The 16,944-nt window shown below is 38.9% G+C and overlaps 1 protein-coding gene across 2 annotated transcripts in view; it reads right to left on the minus strand.

Annotated features, from left to right (window-relative positions):
• NUP205 (nucleoporin 205) overlaps positions 1 to 16,665 on the minus strand; it is a 78,601-nt gene extending 61,936 nt beyond the window's left edge. Inside the window, exons 1-7 of one of the 2 annotated variants that reach the window (XM_055335329.1) lie at positions 16,486 to 16,665; positions 9,182 to 9,324; positions 7,186 to 7,357; positions 4,402 to 4,546; positions 3,861 to 4,020; positions 3,251 to 3,479; positions 557 to 721 (exon numbers count right to left, since the gene is read on the minus strand). In XM_055335329.1, coding sequence (XP_055191304.1) covers positions 557 to 721; positions 3,251 to 3,479; positions 3,861 to 4,020; positions 4,402 to 4,546; positions 7,186 to 7,357; positions 9,182 to 9,324; positions 16,486 to 16,513 — 1,042 coding nt within the window. In that variant the 5' untranslated portion in view covers positions 16,514 to 16,665. Of the gene's footprint in view, positions 1 to 556; positions 722 to 3,250; positions 3,480 to 3,860; positions 4,021 to 4,401; positions 4,547 to 7,185; positions 7,358 to 9,181; positions 9,325 to 16,165; positions 16,185 to 16,485 lie in introns of those variants that run through there. The other variant, XM_055335330.1, reaches the window with a different exon arrangement.
• Positions 16,666 to 16,944: the final 279 nt, after the last annotated feature.

Here is a 16,944-nt window from a genome sequence, read left to right on the forward strand (position 1 = left end):
GGAGAGTGGCAGGCAGTGGGAGAGGGAGAAGAGGCTTATAGAGCACAGAGCCCTATGTGGGGCTCAAGCCCATAACCCTGGGATCATGACCTGACCCAAAGGCAGATGCTTAATCTAAAACTGAGCTACCCCGGCACCCCAGATAATAGTAATCTTAAAATCATGAAAATTATTTTCTGAAAACCAAGGAGGAAAACATTAAAAAAAAAAGAAAAAGAAATCGTAAATTTTAATATAAAAATTATTGTGATACTATCATTTCAAATTTTATACTCTTAAGTAAAAAAAGAAGCTAAAAGAGCACTGGCATTGGCTCTAAGAAAAGGAAATACTTCATAAAATTTCTTTTAGGATACAATGGGGAAAAAATGTTATTTCACTACATTCCAAAGCTTCATTTAACATAATTCTAGGTATCTTCCTGTGCTCATGCTTATATATATCAAAGATAACCCCTCTTTCAAAACACCTTTAAAGCAAACAAACAAACAAAACACAAACACCTTTAAAGCTGGTATGTTCTTTCCCATAACTAAATTACCTACAATCAATTTACCTGTCACATCAGGTAGCTGAGATATTCCTCTCAATGCCAGTGCCCAGGCAAGTCTAACAGTGGCCTGCAGGCCAGGCAGTTTCCAAAGCTGTGAGTCTTGTAGGCGAGAGTGAATTGTTGCAATGTATTGTCTTTCTGTCAACAGTGGAAGTTGATGAATCATATCTGGAAACACAAAAATGTACCAAAAAGTAGAGAAGTTCGGACTTTTGATATATAGGAATAATGTCTACAAATCAGAAAACCAGAGTGCTCTTATCAAATAACTATGGCTAATTAACAATAATGTTTGACAAACCAAAACAAATACAGTACCAGAAAACTTCTATACAAATTAAAACTGAAAGAGGCAACCCACAATAATTCTAAATTTTAATTCTATCTTTTACAATGTCTTTTTAAATAAGTGTACTATAAAAAAATTTTAAAAACAGTTAAAGAGTCATTCATTTTTCTGTATACAAATTCTAAAATATATCAGGGTGCTGGCTGGCTTAGTCGGCTGAGCATGTGACTCTTGATCTCAGGGTTCAAGCTCCACATTGGGTATTACAGATTACTTAACAATAAAATCTTTAGGGGCACCTGCATGGCTCAGTTTGTTAAGCATCTGACTCTTCATTTTGGCTCAGATCATCATTTTGGAGTCATGAGATTGAGCCCTGTGTTAGGCTCTGAGCTGAGCATGGAGTTTGCTTAAGATTCCCTCTCTCAGGCAGCCCCGGTGGCTCAGTGGTTGAGCACTGCCTGCAGCCCGGGGTGTGATCCTGGAGACCCGGGCTCGAGTCCCACGTCGGGCTCCCTGCATGGAGCCTGCTTCTCCCTCTGCCTGCGTCTCTGCTTCTCTCTCTCTCCTTTCTGTGTATTCTCATGAATAAATAAATAAAATCTTTAAAAAAAAAAAAGATTCCCTCTCTCTTCTTATCCCTCTCCTCCTACCCCGCTGCTCATGTGTTCTCTCTCTCTAAAACAATAAAATATTTTTTAAAGATAAATAAATATATAATAAATCAATGCCACTTAAAGATCAAAAGAGGGATGCCTGGGTGGCTCAGTGGTTGAGCGTGTACCTTTGGCTCAGGTTGTGATCCTAGGGTCCTGGGATCAAGTCCTGCATTGGGCTCCCCGCAGGGAGCCTGCTTCTCCCTCTGCCTATGTCTCTGCCTCTCTCTCTATGACTCTCATGAATAAATAAGCAAAATCGTAAAAAAAAAAAAAAAATCAAAAAAGATATAATTTGGGGTGCCTGGCTGGCTCAGTTGGTGAAGTGTGTGACTCTTGATCTCAGGGTTATGAGTTTGAGTCCCATGTCAGGTGTAGAGGTACTTAAAACTTAAAAAAAAAAAAAAAAAGAATTTTACTAGTTAAATGCCTGATTAACAGATCAGGCAAAAACTGGCTAAAACAAAGGATCCAAATTGCAGACAAGTATCTACTCTGATTATAACAAAGGGAATTGCTAAAAAATAAATAATTTTCGATTTACTGTTCAATTATACTGTGGTACTTCAAACAAGCACAGGATTCTGAATAAATACTAACATGGGAAACACCACTGACACTAAAATTTCATTTATTTTACTTTATTATTTTCTTGTACTTCTTTTTGACGTCAGTGGTTCCCAACCTTTAACCAAGAAAACATTCTTTAATTTCCTGTATTTTAAGTTTCTGTCTACTACTATACATGCACTAATAAGTCACTTCTCCCATTTTTAACCAAACATATACAGAACCAACAAGAAATTACAATTAAAATGAGTTAATTAATATAAGCATCCTATATTGATAAAATTACAACCTAATACAAAACCTTACATGTTAGCCTACGACATCTTCCAGGCATTTCATTTTGCTTTTGAAAGTCCCACTTACAAGCTTCCCTTAACACATCCTACTCCTACTTAATTCTATGCTTCATTTCATTCAAGACAGGAAATATGACCAATGCATTAATTGGCAGCATTCCTACATGACCACAGTTACCACTTGTTCTGTGACACACAAAGCACCACGTGACAATTTGACTAGAAGGAAGGGGTACTTATGCTTTCCATAAGCCTTTCCTAATGCTGAAGGATAATCATTAAACGTGAGTGGAAAATGTCTATACTCCTTACATACCTACTGAGAGAAGATGCTGATGATACAATCAAAAGTGGACAGGGGAAAACTGTTCAAATAAGTATAAATATCTAGGATGTTAAAAGTCAATAATCTTCAAATCATCTTTGGGAATCATTTCTGAGATCCTCATTTCTGAGCAGTAATCGTTTATAAGGTTACCAAATAAAAATATTATCTTCTTCAGAGACAATATAAATCAAAAATAATATATTACTAATATGGATCGTTATCCTCGCTTAGAATATTTTGGTGAAAGTTTGCAATGTGAATAAAATGTAAAGAAATAAACAATTAGGCATACAAAATCCATGAACATGTATTACATAACCTTTACCACTTTCCTATTCCAAAATTGAAAAGAACAATAGAGATATCTAACAGGTGCATATTTTTAAAATGTGATCTTATATCTAAATATTCAAGTATGGATGAATTACACAGAATATAGGAATAAAATATAAAATTTCTCCTTTTAGTAGTTAAAATATTGCCCTTCTTAAATGTAATCTCCACAATTTAAGCTGATTTTTTAAAAATAAAGGCATTAATAAGTATAAGATCCAATACCATCTCGTTCCTCTGTGCTTTGTTCTAGAAAACTGATATCAAAGCAGTATAGAAGCGCCATAAGAAGAGCCAGATTCACTGCATCCAAGGAGCCATTAGCCTCAACTGTCACTTTTTCCAAATGTCCAATAAGAAGCAGAGTGTCATCTTTGCCTAAAGGTGACTGACAAGCCCAGGCAAAAAGGCTTTCTGCCAGAGACTGCCTGCACTCCTTGATGAGATCAGAAACCTAGAGATAAAAATGTATGACTATCAGTATACATAAATCACAGTGAAACCTGGTCTTAATCCAGAAAGTAAACTACCTTTTACAAAGCTAATTACATAAATCTGAATCCACAAGTAACACTAAAATCTCCCCTCTAGAATTCTAAACAAATCCTATTGTAAATTCCTCATTTAAGTTCCAAGCACCTTTATTCAATGACCAATTTTTTGAAGCATTCATTCCAGAAAAAGAGCTACAATAGCATAAATGACCAGAAAGAAATAGCTATGTCAATTTTGGATACAGGTGCTACACTTCAATGTAAAAATGTTCTAAACGTCATGACTTTTCACCTGAGATCTGGCACAGACAACCCACGAAATGATCTCACTAAACCCTTGCCTCTTTTCGATGTTTTTCACTGCCCAAACCTCTCTCCCGCTGTAGTTTTTCAAACTCATTGTTCACATCAATCTGTGACACCAGAGTAAGGACTTTATAAGTCAATCCTTGCTCCATCAGCTCCTCTGTAAACCGTGTTGTCATGGAAACCAGCTCTGGACTGTAATGAAAAAAAATCAATGGAGAAAGTTATAATGACTAGTCACGTCTACACTTCATGATACAGATATAGTAAATGCTCTTGACAATGTTTCGTTACTGAAAAAAAAAAGAGGATGAATTATAACTCAGCTCTTTTCATCCTTGTTAGATAATTAGGCATCAATAAACTTCTAACCATAAGTAATTGTTTTTTATTTGCAAACAAAATAAATCAGCTTTAATCTATCATTCTTTGCAGAATACTCAGTTATGTTACACATTTTACTTAAATTACATATATTAAAAGGAGAAATTTTTGTTATTTCTAATAATTAAAATAATAATTCTTCAAGTAATTTCTAATAAAGCCCAAAAAAGAAATCCTAAGAAGAAAACAGACCTGAGTTCAAGGGTCCACGTCTTTCCTCGTCTAGACTGTATTAAGGCTTTCAGGGAATTTGCAATGCACCGTTTTCCATCCCAATATAAAAGAACAGCTACTAATCCTCTGGTGAGACCAGGAAAATGTGGCTGTTGGTGCTCTCCTAGAAAAAGGAGTTGAGGAATAATTTGGTTAATATGTATTTAGGATGAGACAAAAATGACTATACCAATGTTCAGTTCCCAGAATCCCAGAATCTCAGGGTTTAAGGGGTCCTACAGTCCTCTAGTCCAAACACTCATTATCATTTTCCTCCTTCCACAACTTCAAGAGGCCATCCAACTTGTTCTGGAACACCAGCAGTAACACAGAACTCACCATTTCCTAAACTCAATCTCACATTCATCTAGGATTTCCAAACTGGCTAACAATCTTCTGGTCTCACAGGGGTCCACCGAATCTCATGATATTAATGCCCATTTTCCTCTCTTACACATGAAATCTTTCAAATGTTTGGAAGTTTCTTCCCCTAGAGTTTACTATGAAAGTAAATAACCTTTTCCTATGTTTCCAGTTCACTTGCCTTTTCAGCTGCTCCCCTTTGAATAAGTTCCTCTTTTGTTCTTTTTAGTTTGGGTTTCATTTCCTAAGGCTGTCTTCTCCTCCAAGCCCAATCACTCCACTCTCTCCTGTTCGCAAATTCATCTCAGACCTCTGTACCAGCCATTTCTCGTGCCTAGATACCCTCTTGTCCTCCTGAGTGCACATCTATTCCACACATGTGCCTACTCATTATTTCAGCACCTAGTTTAGGCCTGGTGAGCTTTGTGAAGACTTCTCTCTACAACCTAAAGTCAACTTAATCCCTTTGCCTCTGAACCATCACTAAATCTTCCATAAACTAGCATTAATGCACTTAACTGTATCATTATTTGTCTCCATGTTTTCTCAATTACGAGACTATGGGCTCCTTTACACTAATTGAAGTTTCTTTTTTTTTCTTTTTTTCTAAGTTTCATCCATGTTTCTATCCCTGGAGTCTTAACACAGTGCCTGGCCCATGGTAAACATAAGATAAATAAATGTCTGTTAAATGATGTGTGAGTTAAACTCAAAACTCAAGCCTATCCAGTTAATATTTCCATTGTAGAGTGGGAAAATTACCCTCCTGCTTCTCATGATCATACTTCTTTTAATGCAGCCTTAGGTCAGAAAGGATTTTGGAAGCCATATGATATCTTTAAACATAAGACTTTCTTGGGGAGGCTGGATGGCTCAGTCATTAAGTGCCCAACTCTTGGGTTTAGCTCAGGTCATGATCTTATGGGTCAAGGGATTGAGCCCTCTGTGGGGCCCTGTGCTCAGTGGGGAATCTATTTGAGATTCTGGCCCTTCCCCCACTTGTGCACTCAGGTACATGCTCTCTCTCTCTCTCTCTCTCTCTCTCTCTCAAATAATCTCTAAACACATGAGACTTCCTTTCAATTAAGATGCTCACATGTATATGTATACAATGGAATATTCCTCAGCCATCAGAAACAACAAATACCCACCATTTGCTTCAACGTGGATGGAACTGAAGGGTATTATGCTGAGTGAAGTAAGTCAATCGGAGAAGGACAAACAATATATGGTCTCATTCATTTGGGGAATATAAAAAATAGTGAAAGGAAATAAAGGGGAAAGGAGAGAAAATGAGTGGGAAATATCAGAGAGGGAGACAGAACATGAGAGACTCCTAACTCTGGGAAACGAACAAGGGGTAGTGAAAGGGAGGTGGGTGGGGGGATGGGGTGACTGGGTGACGGACACGGAGGGAGGCACTTGATGGGATGAGCACTGGGTGTTATACTATATGCTGTCAAATTGAACTCCAATAAAAAAATAATAATAATAAAATAAAATAAACTGCCCACATGGCTACTTCCTAAGGCTCCCTGCTATAACGAAAAGGAATTGCTCACTTTAGGGAAATTTCAAATTTTTTCTCTATATAGTAGCCACAGAAATAATTTCAAAATTTTTCTGGATTATGTAACTCATCTGCTTAAAGCCCCTGCCAGCAACTTCCCAGTGCAATTAGAATAAAATCCAAATAGTTTTCCTTGCCTGCAGGACTGAATATAATCTGATTCCTGCTCTCTCCTTACCTTCCCTCGCCCTCCCCTTTCTTTGTGAGGTGCCTGTATCTTTTTTACCCATGGTCTCTTTATTCTTTAGTGTGCCTTTCGCCTAACTTCAAGCACTTGCTGTTTGCTCTGCCTGGGTCACCCTTCCCCAAAAACTCTGATACCCTATCATCATATAGGTCTCAGGTCAAATATCCCAGATAAGCCTTCTCTAAGTAATCTAGAGTTGTCCCCTAGAAGCCTCCATCTCTCTATATCACATTGCCTTTTATTTTCGTCCTAGTACTCAGTATTAGTAAAATTACCTTATTTCTAACCTATTCATTATCTGAATCACCCCCTTAAAAAGGAACTCCAAAAAAGCAGTGAACTTACTTTCTTATTCAAAGCATGACAATAAATTCTTTGTGCTATAAAATTTGTGAGATGCAGCCAATGATTCTTTGCTAGTAAATTACCATGTAAAATCCTATCTTAAAAGTTAAATTACCTTTAACAAATCCAATCACTAAAGTTCTCCCATTAGTCACAGATAAACAAAAGGAAATACTTTGAATATGGTTTTTCAAATAAACTACTTTGGAATCTAAATGATACAACACTTTAAACCCTGAGTGAATGACTTTATAATTCTGTACTACCTTACCACAGGTTCAATTAAATGTCAACCTACCAGCAAGGAGAAGCTCAACAGCTGCCAATTCTCCAATATCAAAAAGGTCACTAAGGATAAAGGCCTCTTTAATGAGCTGTTCAGGAAGAAGTCGGGTTCCCTGTTGACCCTGGATAGCGACTCCCTCTGTACTGGCTTTCTGAACCTTCTCATGTTGTTGGACATTTTTGGGCTGCAATGGTAAAAGTAAATAAAATCATGGAATGAAAATTGTATACTGGAGAAAAGGTTTTAAAATGTTACCTAGAGAAGTTAATTCATGATAAGGTAGACAAGTAACATGATGGAAGTACTGCTTATCAGAAAACCTTCAATTAGACCTTTATGATGTACCACTACCTATTTACCTTCAGCACTTATGCTATGACTGCCTTCTCAATAAATGCTTTTGCTAAACTTTGAAATACAAAATTTTGAAAAAAAAAAACACACAATAAAAGCACACTATTTTTCAAATCTGTAAGGAATGTTTCCAATTACATATTTAGTAAATAAAACCTATACGGTCTGCAAGTGGGAAATAACAAATGGATATATGAATTATTGAATTATTAGTAAGACTAAGGATACTTTATTAATATATTACGTAAAATGTAGTCTTAGTCCCAAAAGTCTTACTTGGTTCAAATATTTAACAAATGACATACAGTATAGAATTACTTGATGGATCATAAAATTTTAGAAATTTTCATCTTAAAAAAGGCCACATAGGTCATTTAATCCAACTCTTCTACTAAAAGTAGGAAAGTGAGGCACCTGTGTGGCTCAGTCAATTAAGTGTCCAACTCTTAAGTTTCGGCTCAGATCATGATCTCAGGGTCATGAGATCGAGCCGTACATTGGGCTCCATGCTCAGCATGGAATCTACCTCAGATTCTCTCTCCCTCTCCTTCTGCCCCTCCTGCTCATGTGCGTGCATGGGTGCTCTTTCTCTCTCAGATAAATAAATAAATATTATTAAAAAAAAAAAAAAAAAAGATGGGAAAGCTGATGCCCAGATAAGTCAGATGATGTCCCTGTGCATATACAACTCTAGTGGTAGAGCTGAGACTGGAACTCAGCTCAACTGGCTCCCAGGCTAGGGATTCTTTCTATTAAAGACAGCCCAAAAAAAAAAAAAAAAAATACACAAGAGCTAAAAAGCAAAAGGCCATTTCTGGTAAGACAAACAGTTCTCAGATAGTCTTGTTAGTCTATAAAAGAAAATTATCAAACAGCAAGGAAAGGAATTTCCAAATATGAATTCCCTCTACTGAAGTATTCTATTCCTGGTTGAAAAAGGTTTCAAGATGCAGTGATTAATGACACGCAAGAATTAATTAGTTAAGCTAACACAACTTACATAACATTATGAAGAGTTAAAATGTTGAAAGTGTACCTAGGAATAAACAAAATAATCAATCTTACTGAGCTCAGATGTATTAACTATAGGTCAGAAACTCCAAAGAGGGAATATAAAAAATAGTGAAAGGGAGTAAAGGGGAAAGGAGAAAAAATGAGTGGAAAATATCAGAAAGAGAGACAGAACATGAGAGACTCCTAACTGGAAATGAACAAGGGGTGGTAGAAAGGGAGGTGGGCAGGGAGTGGGGGTGACTGGGTGACAGGCACTGAGGGGGGCACTTGATGGGATGAGCACTGGGTGTTATTCTATATGTTGGCAAATTGAACACCAATAAAAAATAAATTAAAAAAAAAAGAAATTCCAAAGAGGCTCATATTTCTGGAATATACTAAACCTTCTAAATAGCATTCAAATATTACTAAGATATCTCCTGGCTAGAGAATAAATACAATATTAAAGTCTGTGGAGAACAAAAAGAAGGTAATAGCTGCTTCTAGGAAAAATTACATTTGTAGAAAACCTTGAATCAAAGACTAGAACAAGTAATATATTTCATTCACATGTATTGAGTTCATTTTCCCTTTAATCTTTTTTTTTTTTTTTTTTTTTTTTTTAAAGCATATCCAAGAAGCAGAAAAGAAAATTTCCTACTGGGTTTCTGAAGAGTGAGATGAAATCAGGTTTGTGTTTCTTCAAAATCATGTCAAGAAGGTGGACAGCTTCGGGTTGTCTTCTCCAAAGAGCATTTCCCACTGTTTGCCAAATGTCTTTATAAGGACCCCACAGACTGGCAGCTTCAAGAAAAAATAAATAAAACCAGCATCAAATAAAACATACATGTGGGAAAATAACATCAGGTTAATGTCTACAAATTTCAGTCATGCTCAGCATGGCTACTTTTAAATATGCAGAGTTATACATACAAACCAAACATTAATATAAAAGCATACATATCAGTATCTCAAGAGAGAATACAATTTTATTTAATTTAATATAACATAAAGTAAATCCTGACTTTAAACTGGAATAACTGCTATGGTTTTGCCACTTTATCAGCTGTGTGACATGGAGCAAGGAAATAACCCCTTTAAACTTCAATTCCTGAATATAAATAATAGAGATATCATCTACATCATAGGGTTGAATAGATTCAATGATATAAACTAGGTAAATCAAACAGTGCCCGGCATATCTTAGGCACTCAATAAACACAAGTGCCTTTCAATCTTCCCTATCAACCAAATAAAAGCAGGAGTAGGGGCAAAAGAGCAGGTTCTGTCAAACTCAGCAGCTGAAAAGAGCACTTTATTTTGGCTGGGATGGTAGCTTTTTAAAAACAGAAATATGGACTTTTGTAAATATATATCAAAAGTATCACATTTTGATTCATAAAGGTAATAAGAATAGTAATACTTTCCTTTTGCTATGTGCTACTGAGCATGCTACTGAGCTCTCTACACATACTATTTTATTTCGGAACACTATGGAGTCAGTACTATCTCTTCTTCCATTTTATACATATGAAAATGAGGCAGAGAGGCCGAGAAACTCCCCAAAGGCCAAGGTGCATCATGAACCCAGGCAGTTTGTCCAAAGAGTGTGCCTTAACTGTTAAACTATATTGCCTCCATGCATAATACTTGGAAAATGAGGATGTTTGGGATAAAAATAAAGAAATAGGTACTTCTGACATATCTGGTAAGTGAAGAACTTAAGGTCACATCTAGACATACGTAGGCAAATTCAACTAAACTCAGCCAAATTCACTTACCTAAAAATGTTTTAAGCCCATAAATAAGCAATAGAATATTACAGAGGTTAAGAGGAAACAATCTGATCTTTAGAAACTCACAATCAAGTTTGGAGACAAAGCATACATAAGTGAAAAATTTCAATAACAACACAAAAAAAGGGAATATGATTGTTGCCACAAAAAATAATGATTTCAAAAGATCAAAATGATTGCCAAGAATTTCTATGGGATGGCTACACTTGTGCAGCAATTTTGGGAAAATCTGGGTGACAAAGAGAAGCCATGGGAAAGTGGGAGCTAAGGCTCAAAGATAGGTGTGAGGGTAGAAGAATTCAAAGAGCCAGAATGAGACTAAAGAGAGGTGACCCATGGTAAGAAATAGCTCAATCCAGTATCCACTGATGTGCAAAACTGAGAAGTTGTATATCAAATACTAATATGCATTCATTATATCAATGCACTCTGAGACTTTGTAACCCGCCTATTATTTTATCCACTATATTTTAGACCCACTGTTTGAATAACACTCCCTGAAGACCTAAGTTTCTGTTTGCAAACAGATACGGTACCCATATGTGTTTGTAAAGGCTCTGAAAGGGAAACTAGTCAAAACCAGTCACTCCAGAAACTTGGAACTTATCTAGAGCCTAAACTGTTAAGGGTGATCTGTAAACATGCTTAACTGCTATCTGAGAAAACACAAACCCAAATAAACCTACCAGAGCAGGCAGGACAGTCTCAGCAGAGTCTACTTGAGATTCTCTTTCTCAAAAAAAAAAAAAAAGAGAGAGAGAGAGAGAGATTCTCTTTCTCCTGCTGCCCCTCCCCCCTTCTTACATGCTCTTGTGCATGCACTCTCCCTCTTAAAAAAAATTTTTGAATAAATAAAAAATAAACCTACCAGGGCAGTAAGATGACATGTAATGTAACCTAACTGAATGTGTTAAGTGTTCACTGTCTTATGAACAATGCTGTCAGAAAAAGGCAATATACTGGAAAAAAAAAAATTTTTAAGGGGGAATGTGCTGGGAGAAAACAGACTAAACTAGACAAACCAGATCATTCACTCGAGTATTTACTGAGAGCTTTCTAGGACTATAGACCAAGCAAGACAAACAGGATCCCAGTCCTCAAGGAACTTAGAGATTGACAGAGAAACACATTAAACATAGAATCCAGAAAACAATTACCAACATAATACGAGATGATGGAGAAGTACAGAGTGCTAGGAAAACATATAAAAGGGAGAATCTAGCCTACTCTAAGCTGAAGATCAAGGCAGGAAGCCAAAGGTCTTTGGTGTGGGGATGTGAGGAATGGGAACGAGCAGGTCAAGACCTCATTTAAACAGCAGTCCACTCCCTGCTTTGCTCCCATTCTTGCCAATCTTCTGATTTAAAAAATATAGCTTGTCATAGAAATTTCTAGAGTAAAAATTGTGCTGACAAACCAGCATGAGTACGAGTGCAGATATATTCCCATTAAAGATCGATAAATTAAATACCAGTTTACACAGCTGTCTTTTCTGAGTTACTAGGATCCAAACAACTCTGGATATACTAAGAGCTCAGGTCTGCAAAAATGAGAACCTAACCCCTGGATCCTATTAACTGCCAGTGACAGGTGCTAGTTGGATGGTAACTAGCTGACTTCCCTAGAGATCATTTTGTTGGTCCTCTCAAACTGCAAAGAATAGTCGGTTTGAGTCTGGATTCTAGGCCACGATGGAATTTTTCCTATTAGTAAATAGAAAAGTTTCAAGTAGTAGATGACAAAACGAAATTGGTGCTAGAGAGCAATGATGTGGTTGCTGGACTACACAGAACACATGCAAGTCCAGAACCAAGGATGACAGGGTAGGTAAACTGCTAATCAGGTGATGGAACCTAAAGTAGATGAGGGCAGTAAAACCAAAAGAAAAGGCCTGTTAGTAGAAAAAAGCCAGGACTGGTAACTGATTGGCACAGGGTACAAAAAAAAAAGGTATCAAGGGGTGCCTGGCTGGCTCAGTCGGTAGAAAATGTGACTCTTTACCTCAGGGTTGTGAGTCTGAGCCACACATTGGGTGTAGAGATTATTTAAAAATAAAATCTTTTAAAAAGAAAAAAAGAAAGGTATCAAAAACTTGCAGGCAAATTTGAAACTTGCCTTACCACAGGTATTTTAAAATTCTGACAAAGAACTGACAAAGTAAATTCTCTTCTTTAATAGTAACGATATATTGGGGCGCCTGGGGGGCTCAGTTGGTTAATCGTCTGACTCTTGATTTCAGCTCAGGACATGATCCCGGGCTTGAGGGACTGAGCCCCAAGTCGTGCTCGGTTGGGATTCTCTCTCTGCCTCTGACCCTCCCCACCCCCTTACAGGCACACATTCTCTCTCTCAAAAATAAATCTCTAAAAAAATAAAAGTAACAATATGCAACAGAATCTCTGAAAAATCAATAAATGTCTTTGTACTGAACATGCTTAGCATTATAAGCTGAGTTCTAGAGAAAAAATTCTATTTTCTCCCCTTTTATGAAGCAGAGAGGCATCAGCAACCAGTCAAAAATCTCCCACAACCCCCATGTATCCTGGTATCCTTAGTCTATCAATAACATCAACACATCACAGAAGGTAACTGCAACACAGAGTTTTTTGCTGGTTTGCCTTTGGTTGGCTAATTTTCATAAGTATCATTCTGTGATTATAAATGAAAAAAAGAGGCTATAAATTCTTCAAAATTACTAAATATGTATTTTTAACATAAATGATTCGTTATTTGAGAAATATACTTTCTTTAATGTTTAGGAATACCTCCAGCAAAACGCAGTCATTCACTCATTTATCATGTGCTAGTTAGTACTGGTGAGCTTAGAGTGTAGGGACAAAACACAGTCATCATATAGGCAGATGTAAGGATAATATCCAACTTGACAAGTGCTTATGAAGGAGAGGTACCCAAGGCAAGAGATTACAGAATCAGGGAGTATGACCTAGTCGAGGAGGTCAGGGAAGGATTTTTCAAGGAAGTGATTAGGCTGAAATGTGAAGGATCAAGAATGGAGTTAACTGAGGGCTAAGAATTGAAAACATACAACCAGAAGAGAGGACAGCATGTGGGTTCACATGGTAAGAGGTAACACTGCCCTCTCAAGGGACTGAAAAAGCCAAGAGAGCCAGAGTACAAAAACCAAGGGTTTGGTAAGGGAGGCAACTGGCATAGCATGCAGGGCTCCCTAGCCTATGTTATGGATTTTGGTCTTTGCCCTAAAAGATTAAAGAAGATAGAGATTTTTAAATACCTAAGGTACTTAATAGAAAAACAGGGCAGCCTGGGTGGCTCAGCGGTTTTATGCCACCTTCAGCCCAGGGTGTGATCCTGGAGACCCGGGATCTAGTCCCACATCGGGCTCCCTGCATGGAGCCTGCTTCTCCCTCTGCCTGTGTCTCTGCCTCTCTGTGTGTGTCTCTCATGAATAAATAAATAATCTTAAAAAAGAAATAGAAAAACACATTTACTTTATTGAAAGCTAATGTTTAAGAGGACGGGAAGAAACTAGAGTGAGTAGGGGAAGAAGAGGTATGGAAATAGTATCAGTAAAAACTGATGAATCTTTTGAAAGGTCTGACTGTGAAGAGGAGCAAGAGGATAGTAACTGGAACAAGGCATGAGATCAAGATCCAAAGGAGAGGTTAGTGGAAAGAAAGGGAGCAAGAAGAGAGGTGAATATCCGAGAGAGAAAAGGTAGTAGGGAGAAGGGCATAAGGGGTGGGATTTAACTCAAAGGGAAACTGGTGAAAACAAGTATAGATATAGATCCAGGTTTGTAGGTTTGAGGGTGGAAAAAAAAAGAGAGTGCGTGCCTACAGGCTTCTATTTTCTCTGTGACTAGGAGGCTGAGGGATCAGCTGGAAGACAAGATTTGAGGAATGTGGAAAAGTCTGAGATAGTCACTGCTGTGAACAGGACAGGGGTGACCAGATGGCCACAGAAGGCCTGTGTCAATGGCTGCTTACCAACAAGTCTGTATGTCTACTCATCTGGGATGACAACAGGTCACAACACCAATAAATCACGCCACTGAATCTCAAGCATAGGTCTTAGACCCTACAACCTCTATTTTTTCCCTGTCTACGAGAAGATATTTGGCTTTTTTTTTTTTTTTTGGAAGTAGGAAAAAAGAACAACTAACAGAATTTGCTATCTTAAACATCTTCAAGTGTAGAGTTCAGTAGCCAAGGGCATCACACTGTTGTACTACAGATGTTCAGAATTTTTCATCTTGCACAAAAGAAACTCTGTAACCCATTAAACAACTCCCCATTTCTCCCTTCCCTCTGGCAGCCAACATTCTGTTTCTAGGAGTCTGACTACCTTAGGTATCAAACATAAGTGGAACCACACAGTATTTATCCTTTTTTTGGCTGGCTTACTTCACTTAATAAAATGTTCTTAAGGTTTATCTACGTTGCAGCATGTGAACAGGATTCCCTTTTTAAGGACAAACAACATCTCATAGTCCATATATAGTACATTTTGTTTATCCACTCATCCACTTATGGACATTCAGGCTGCTACCCTAGGATGTTTAATTAAATATACATATATTCTCCTGACTCCTGGCTGTGAAAAATGATTCCTTTCCGTGTTGTCGATTACACACTCCTGTCACAAGGCATTATACAATGTACATACTCTTTGCAATTGCTGGTAACTCCTTTTCCTCTTTCCTCCAATGATTTATGTTTAATGACAGTAACTCGGTATGTACTAAAGAATAGTATTTAACCACACGTGTAACATGCAAGCCTTGTTTTTAAGATTATATCTGGGTAGGGAGATTGGGACAGCAGTAGTAAGAGTATAACATGGGCAGCCCGGGTGGCTCAGCGGTTGAGCACCTGCCTTCAGCCCGGGGCCTGATCCTGGAGACCCAGATCGAGTCCCACGTCGGGCTCCCTGCATGGAGGCTGCTTCTCCCTCTGCCTGTGTCTCTGCCTCTCTCCCTCTCTCTGTTTCTCATGAATAAATAAATAAAAATCTTAAAAAAAAAAAAGAACATAACTTCATGACCCGCATTCATACATATATATATATATATATATATATATATATATATATATATGAAAATCTGATGTAATAAAATGAATTAGCTTGTGCTTTAAGTAGTTTAAACACCTGAGACTGGCTTACGACCATTATTACCCGTATAACCCTCAGTGATGTTACTTAACTACCCCCAAGTCTTTTTTCACCAGTCTATGGACTGGGGTACTTAATAGCAGCTTCTCCGTAGGTGTGCAAAGGGGATTAGATGAAATCATGCAAGTGCAACAGTCCAATGCCTGGGAACATATCAGAGGCTCGATAAACATAATCTTTTATCATTGTTTAAAAAAAAAAAAAAAAAGGTAGGACAGAGTCGCTGAAATGGCTAGATTTGCAGAATTCAGATTTCGACGACTTTACAGTAATACCAGTCCTATGGCAAGTAGAACCAAGCACTCCCACTCCTCCCCCTATCCCACCCTCCCAAAAAAAAAAAAAACCCCAAAACACTGCGGGGGGGGGGAGGAAATATTACTCTTGAGTGACATTCTCTACCAGCATGTACCATAGACACGCTGCTAAAACTGAACCCAAAAAGCTAACTGTATGTCACTGAGCTGGAAACTGCGTTTTGTTTTGTTTGGGGGGGGGAGGGGGGATTGTGTTTTGAAGCCCAGCGCTGCCGCGTGCAGGGCTGAAGGCATCCTCGCCCCGCCCAGGAGGCGCCAAGAGTCTGGACGCCGCAAACGCACCCACTCCTCCCAAGCCTCAGGGGGCGGCACCGCGCAAGGCTGAGACAGCCCCCCTCCCGGCAGGATGCACCCCAAGACTTCCAGGCCCCCTCTCACCACCGTGTCGGATCCGCCTACTCGGAAGTGCGCGTTCTCAGGTCCTCCGGCCTCACTGCGGGGAGATGGGGGGGGGGGCCCGCTGGACCAAACCCCCCTGCCTCCCTCCTGAAACCCCACCTTGAGGGCTGGGGCGGTAGCGCCGGGGCGCGCCATTCAAACTCGGGAGGGCTGGGACTCTAGGCCCAGAGCTAGGCCAAAGCAAGCACCATACCCACAAGCGAGGGCCTGCATTGCGAGGAACCTCACGGCACCTCGCACTACAAGACCAACCTTCGTCCTGCCCAACAATCTCCCCCTTCTGCCGCGGCCGCCCTTACCCGAATTTACCGCCAACAGCGTCGCCATCTTGGAGGCGCCCTAACGGAGCCCTCCTGCCGCACGCAAGCCCCAGGAAAGGGCGAGGCTGCCCGACGCGATGCCTGAGCAGAAAGGTAACACCCTGTCTCGGAATGGCACTCTCCACACACTCAGAGGCGGAAGAAGCCTTGAAAGGCGGCTGTAGAAGAAGAAGGAGGAAAAAAAAAAAAAAAAAGCTGCTGTACGTCACAGGCGCCAATTTCCGCCGCGATCGTCTCATTCAAATTAGGCGAGGGCAACCGGTTCGGAGACCCGAGGGCCTCGATGTGACGTCAGTCGTGTAGTGGATTCTGGGCCTTGTAGTTTTTTTCCCCAATGATGAGTGACGACATCAACAGAAAGGTGAGACTGATTATTGAAAATTACGCCTATTAAAGAAAAAAAGAAAATTACGCCTATTTACGATATAAAAGCCGTAA

Source organism: Nyctereutes procyonoides, unplaced genomic scaffold (assembly GCF_905146905.1).
Source record: "Nyctereutes procyonoides isolate TBG_1078 unplaced genomic scaffold, NYPRO_anot_genome, whole genome shotgun sequence".
Lineage (NCBI taxonomy): Eukaryota > Metazoa > Chordata > Mammalia > Carnivora > Canidae > Nyctereutes > Nyctereutes procyonoides.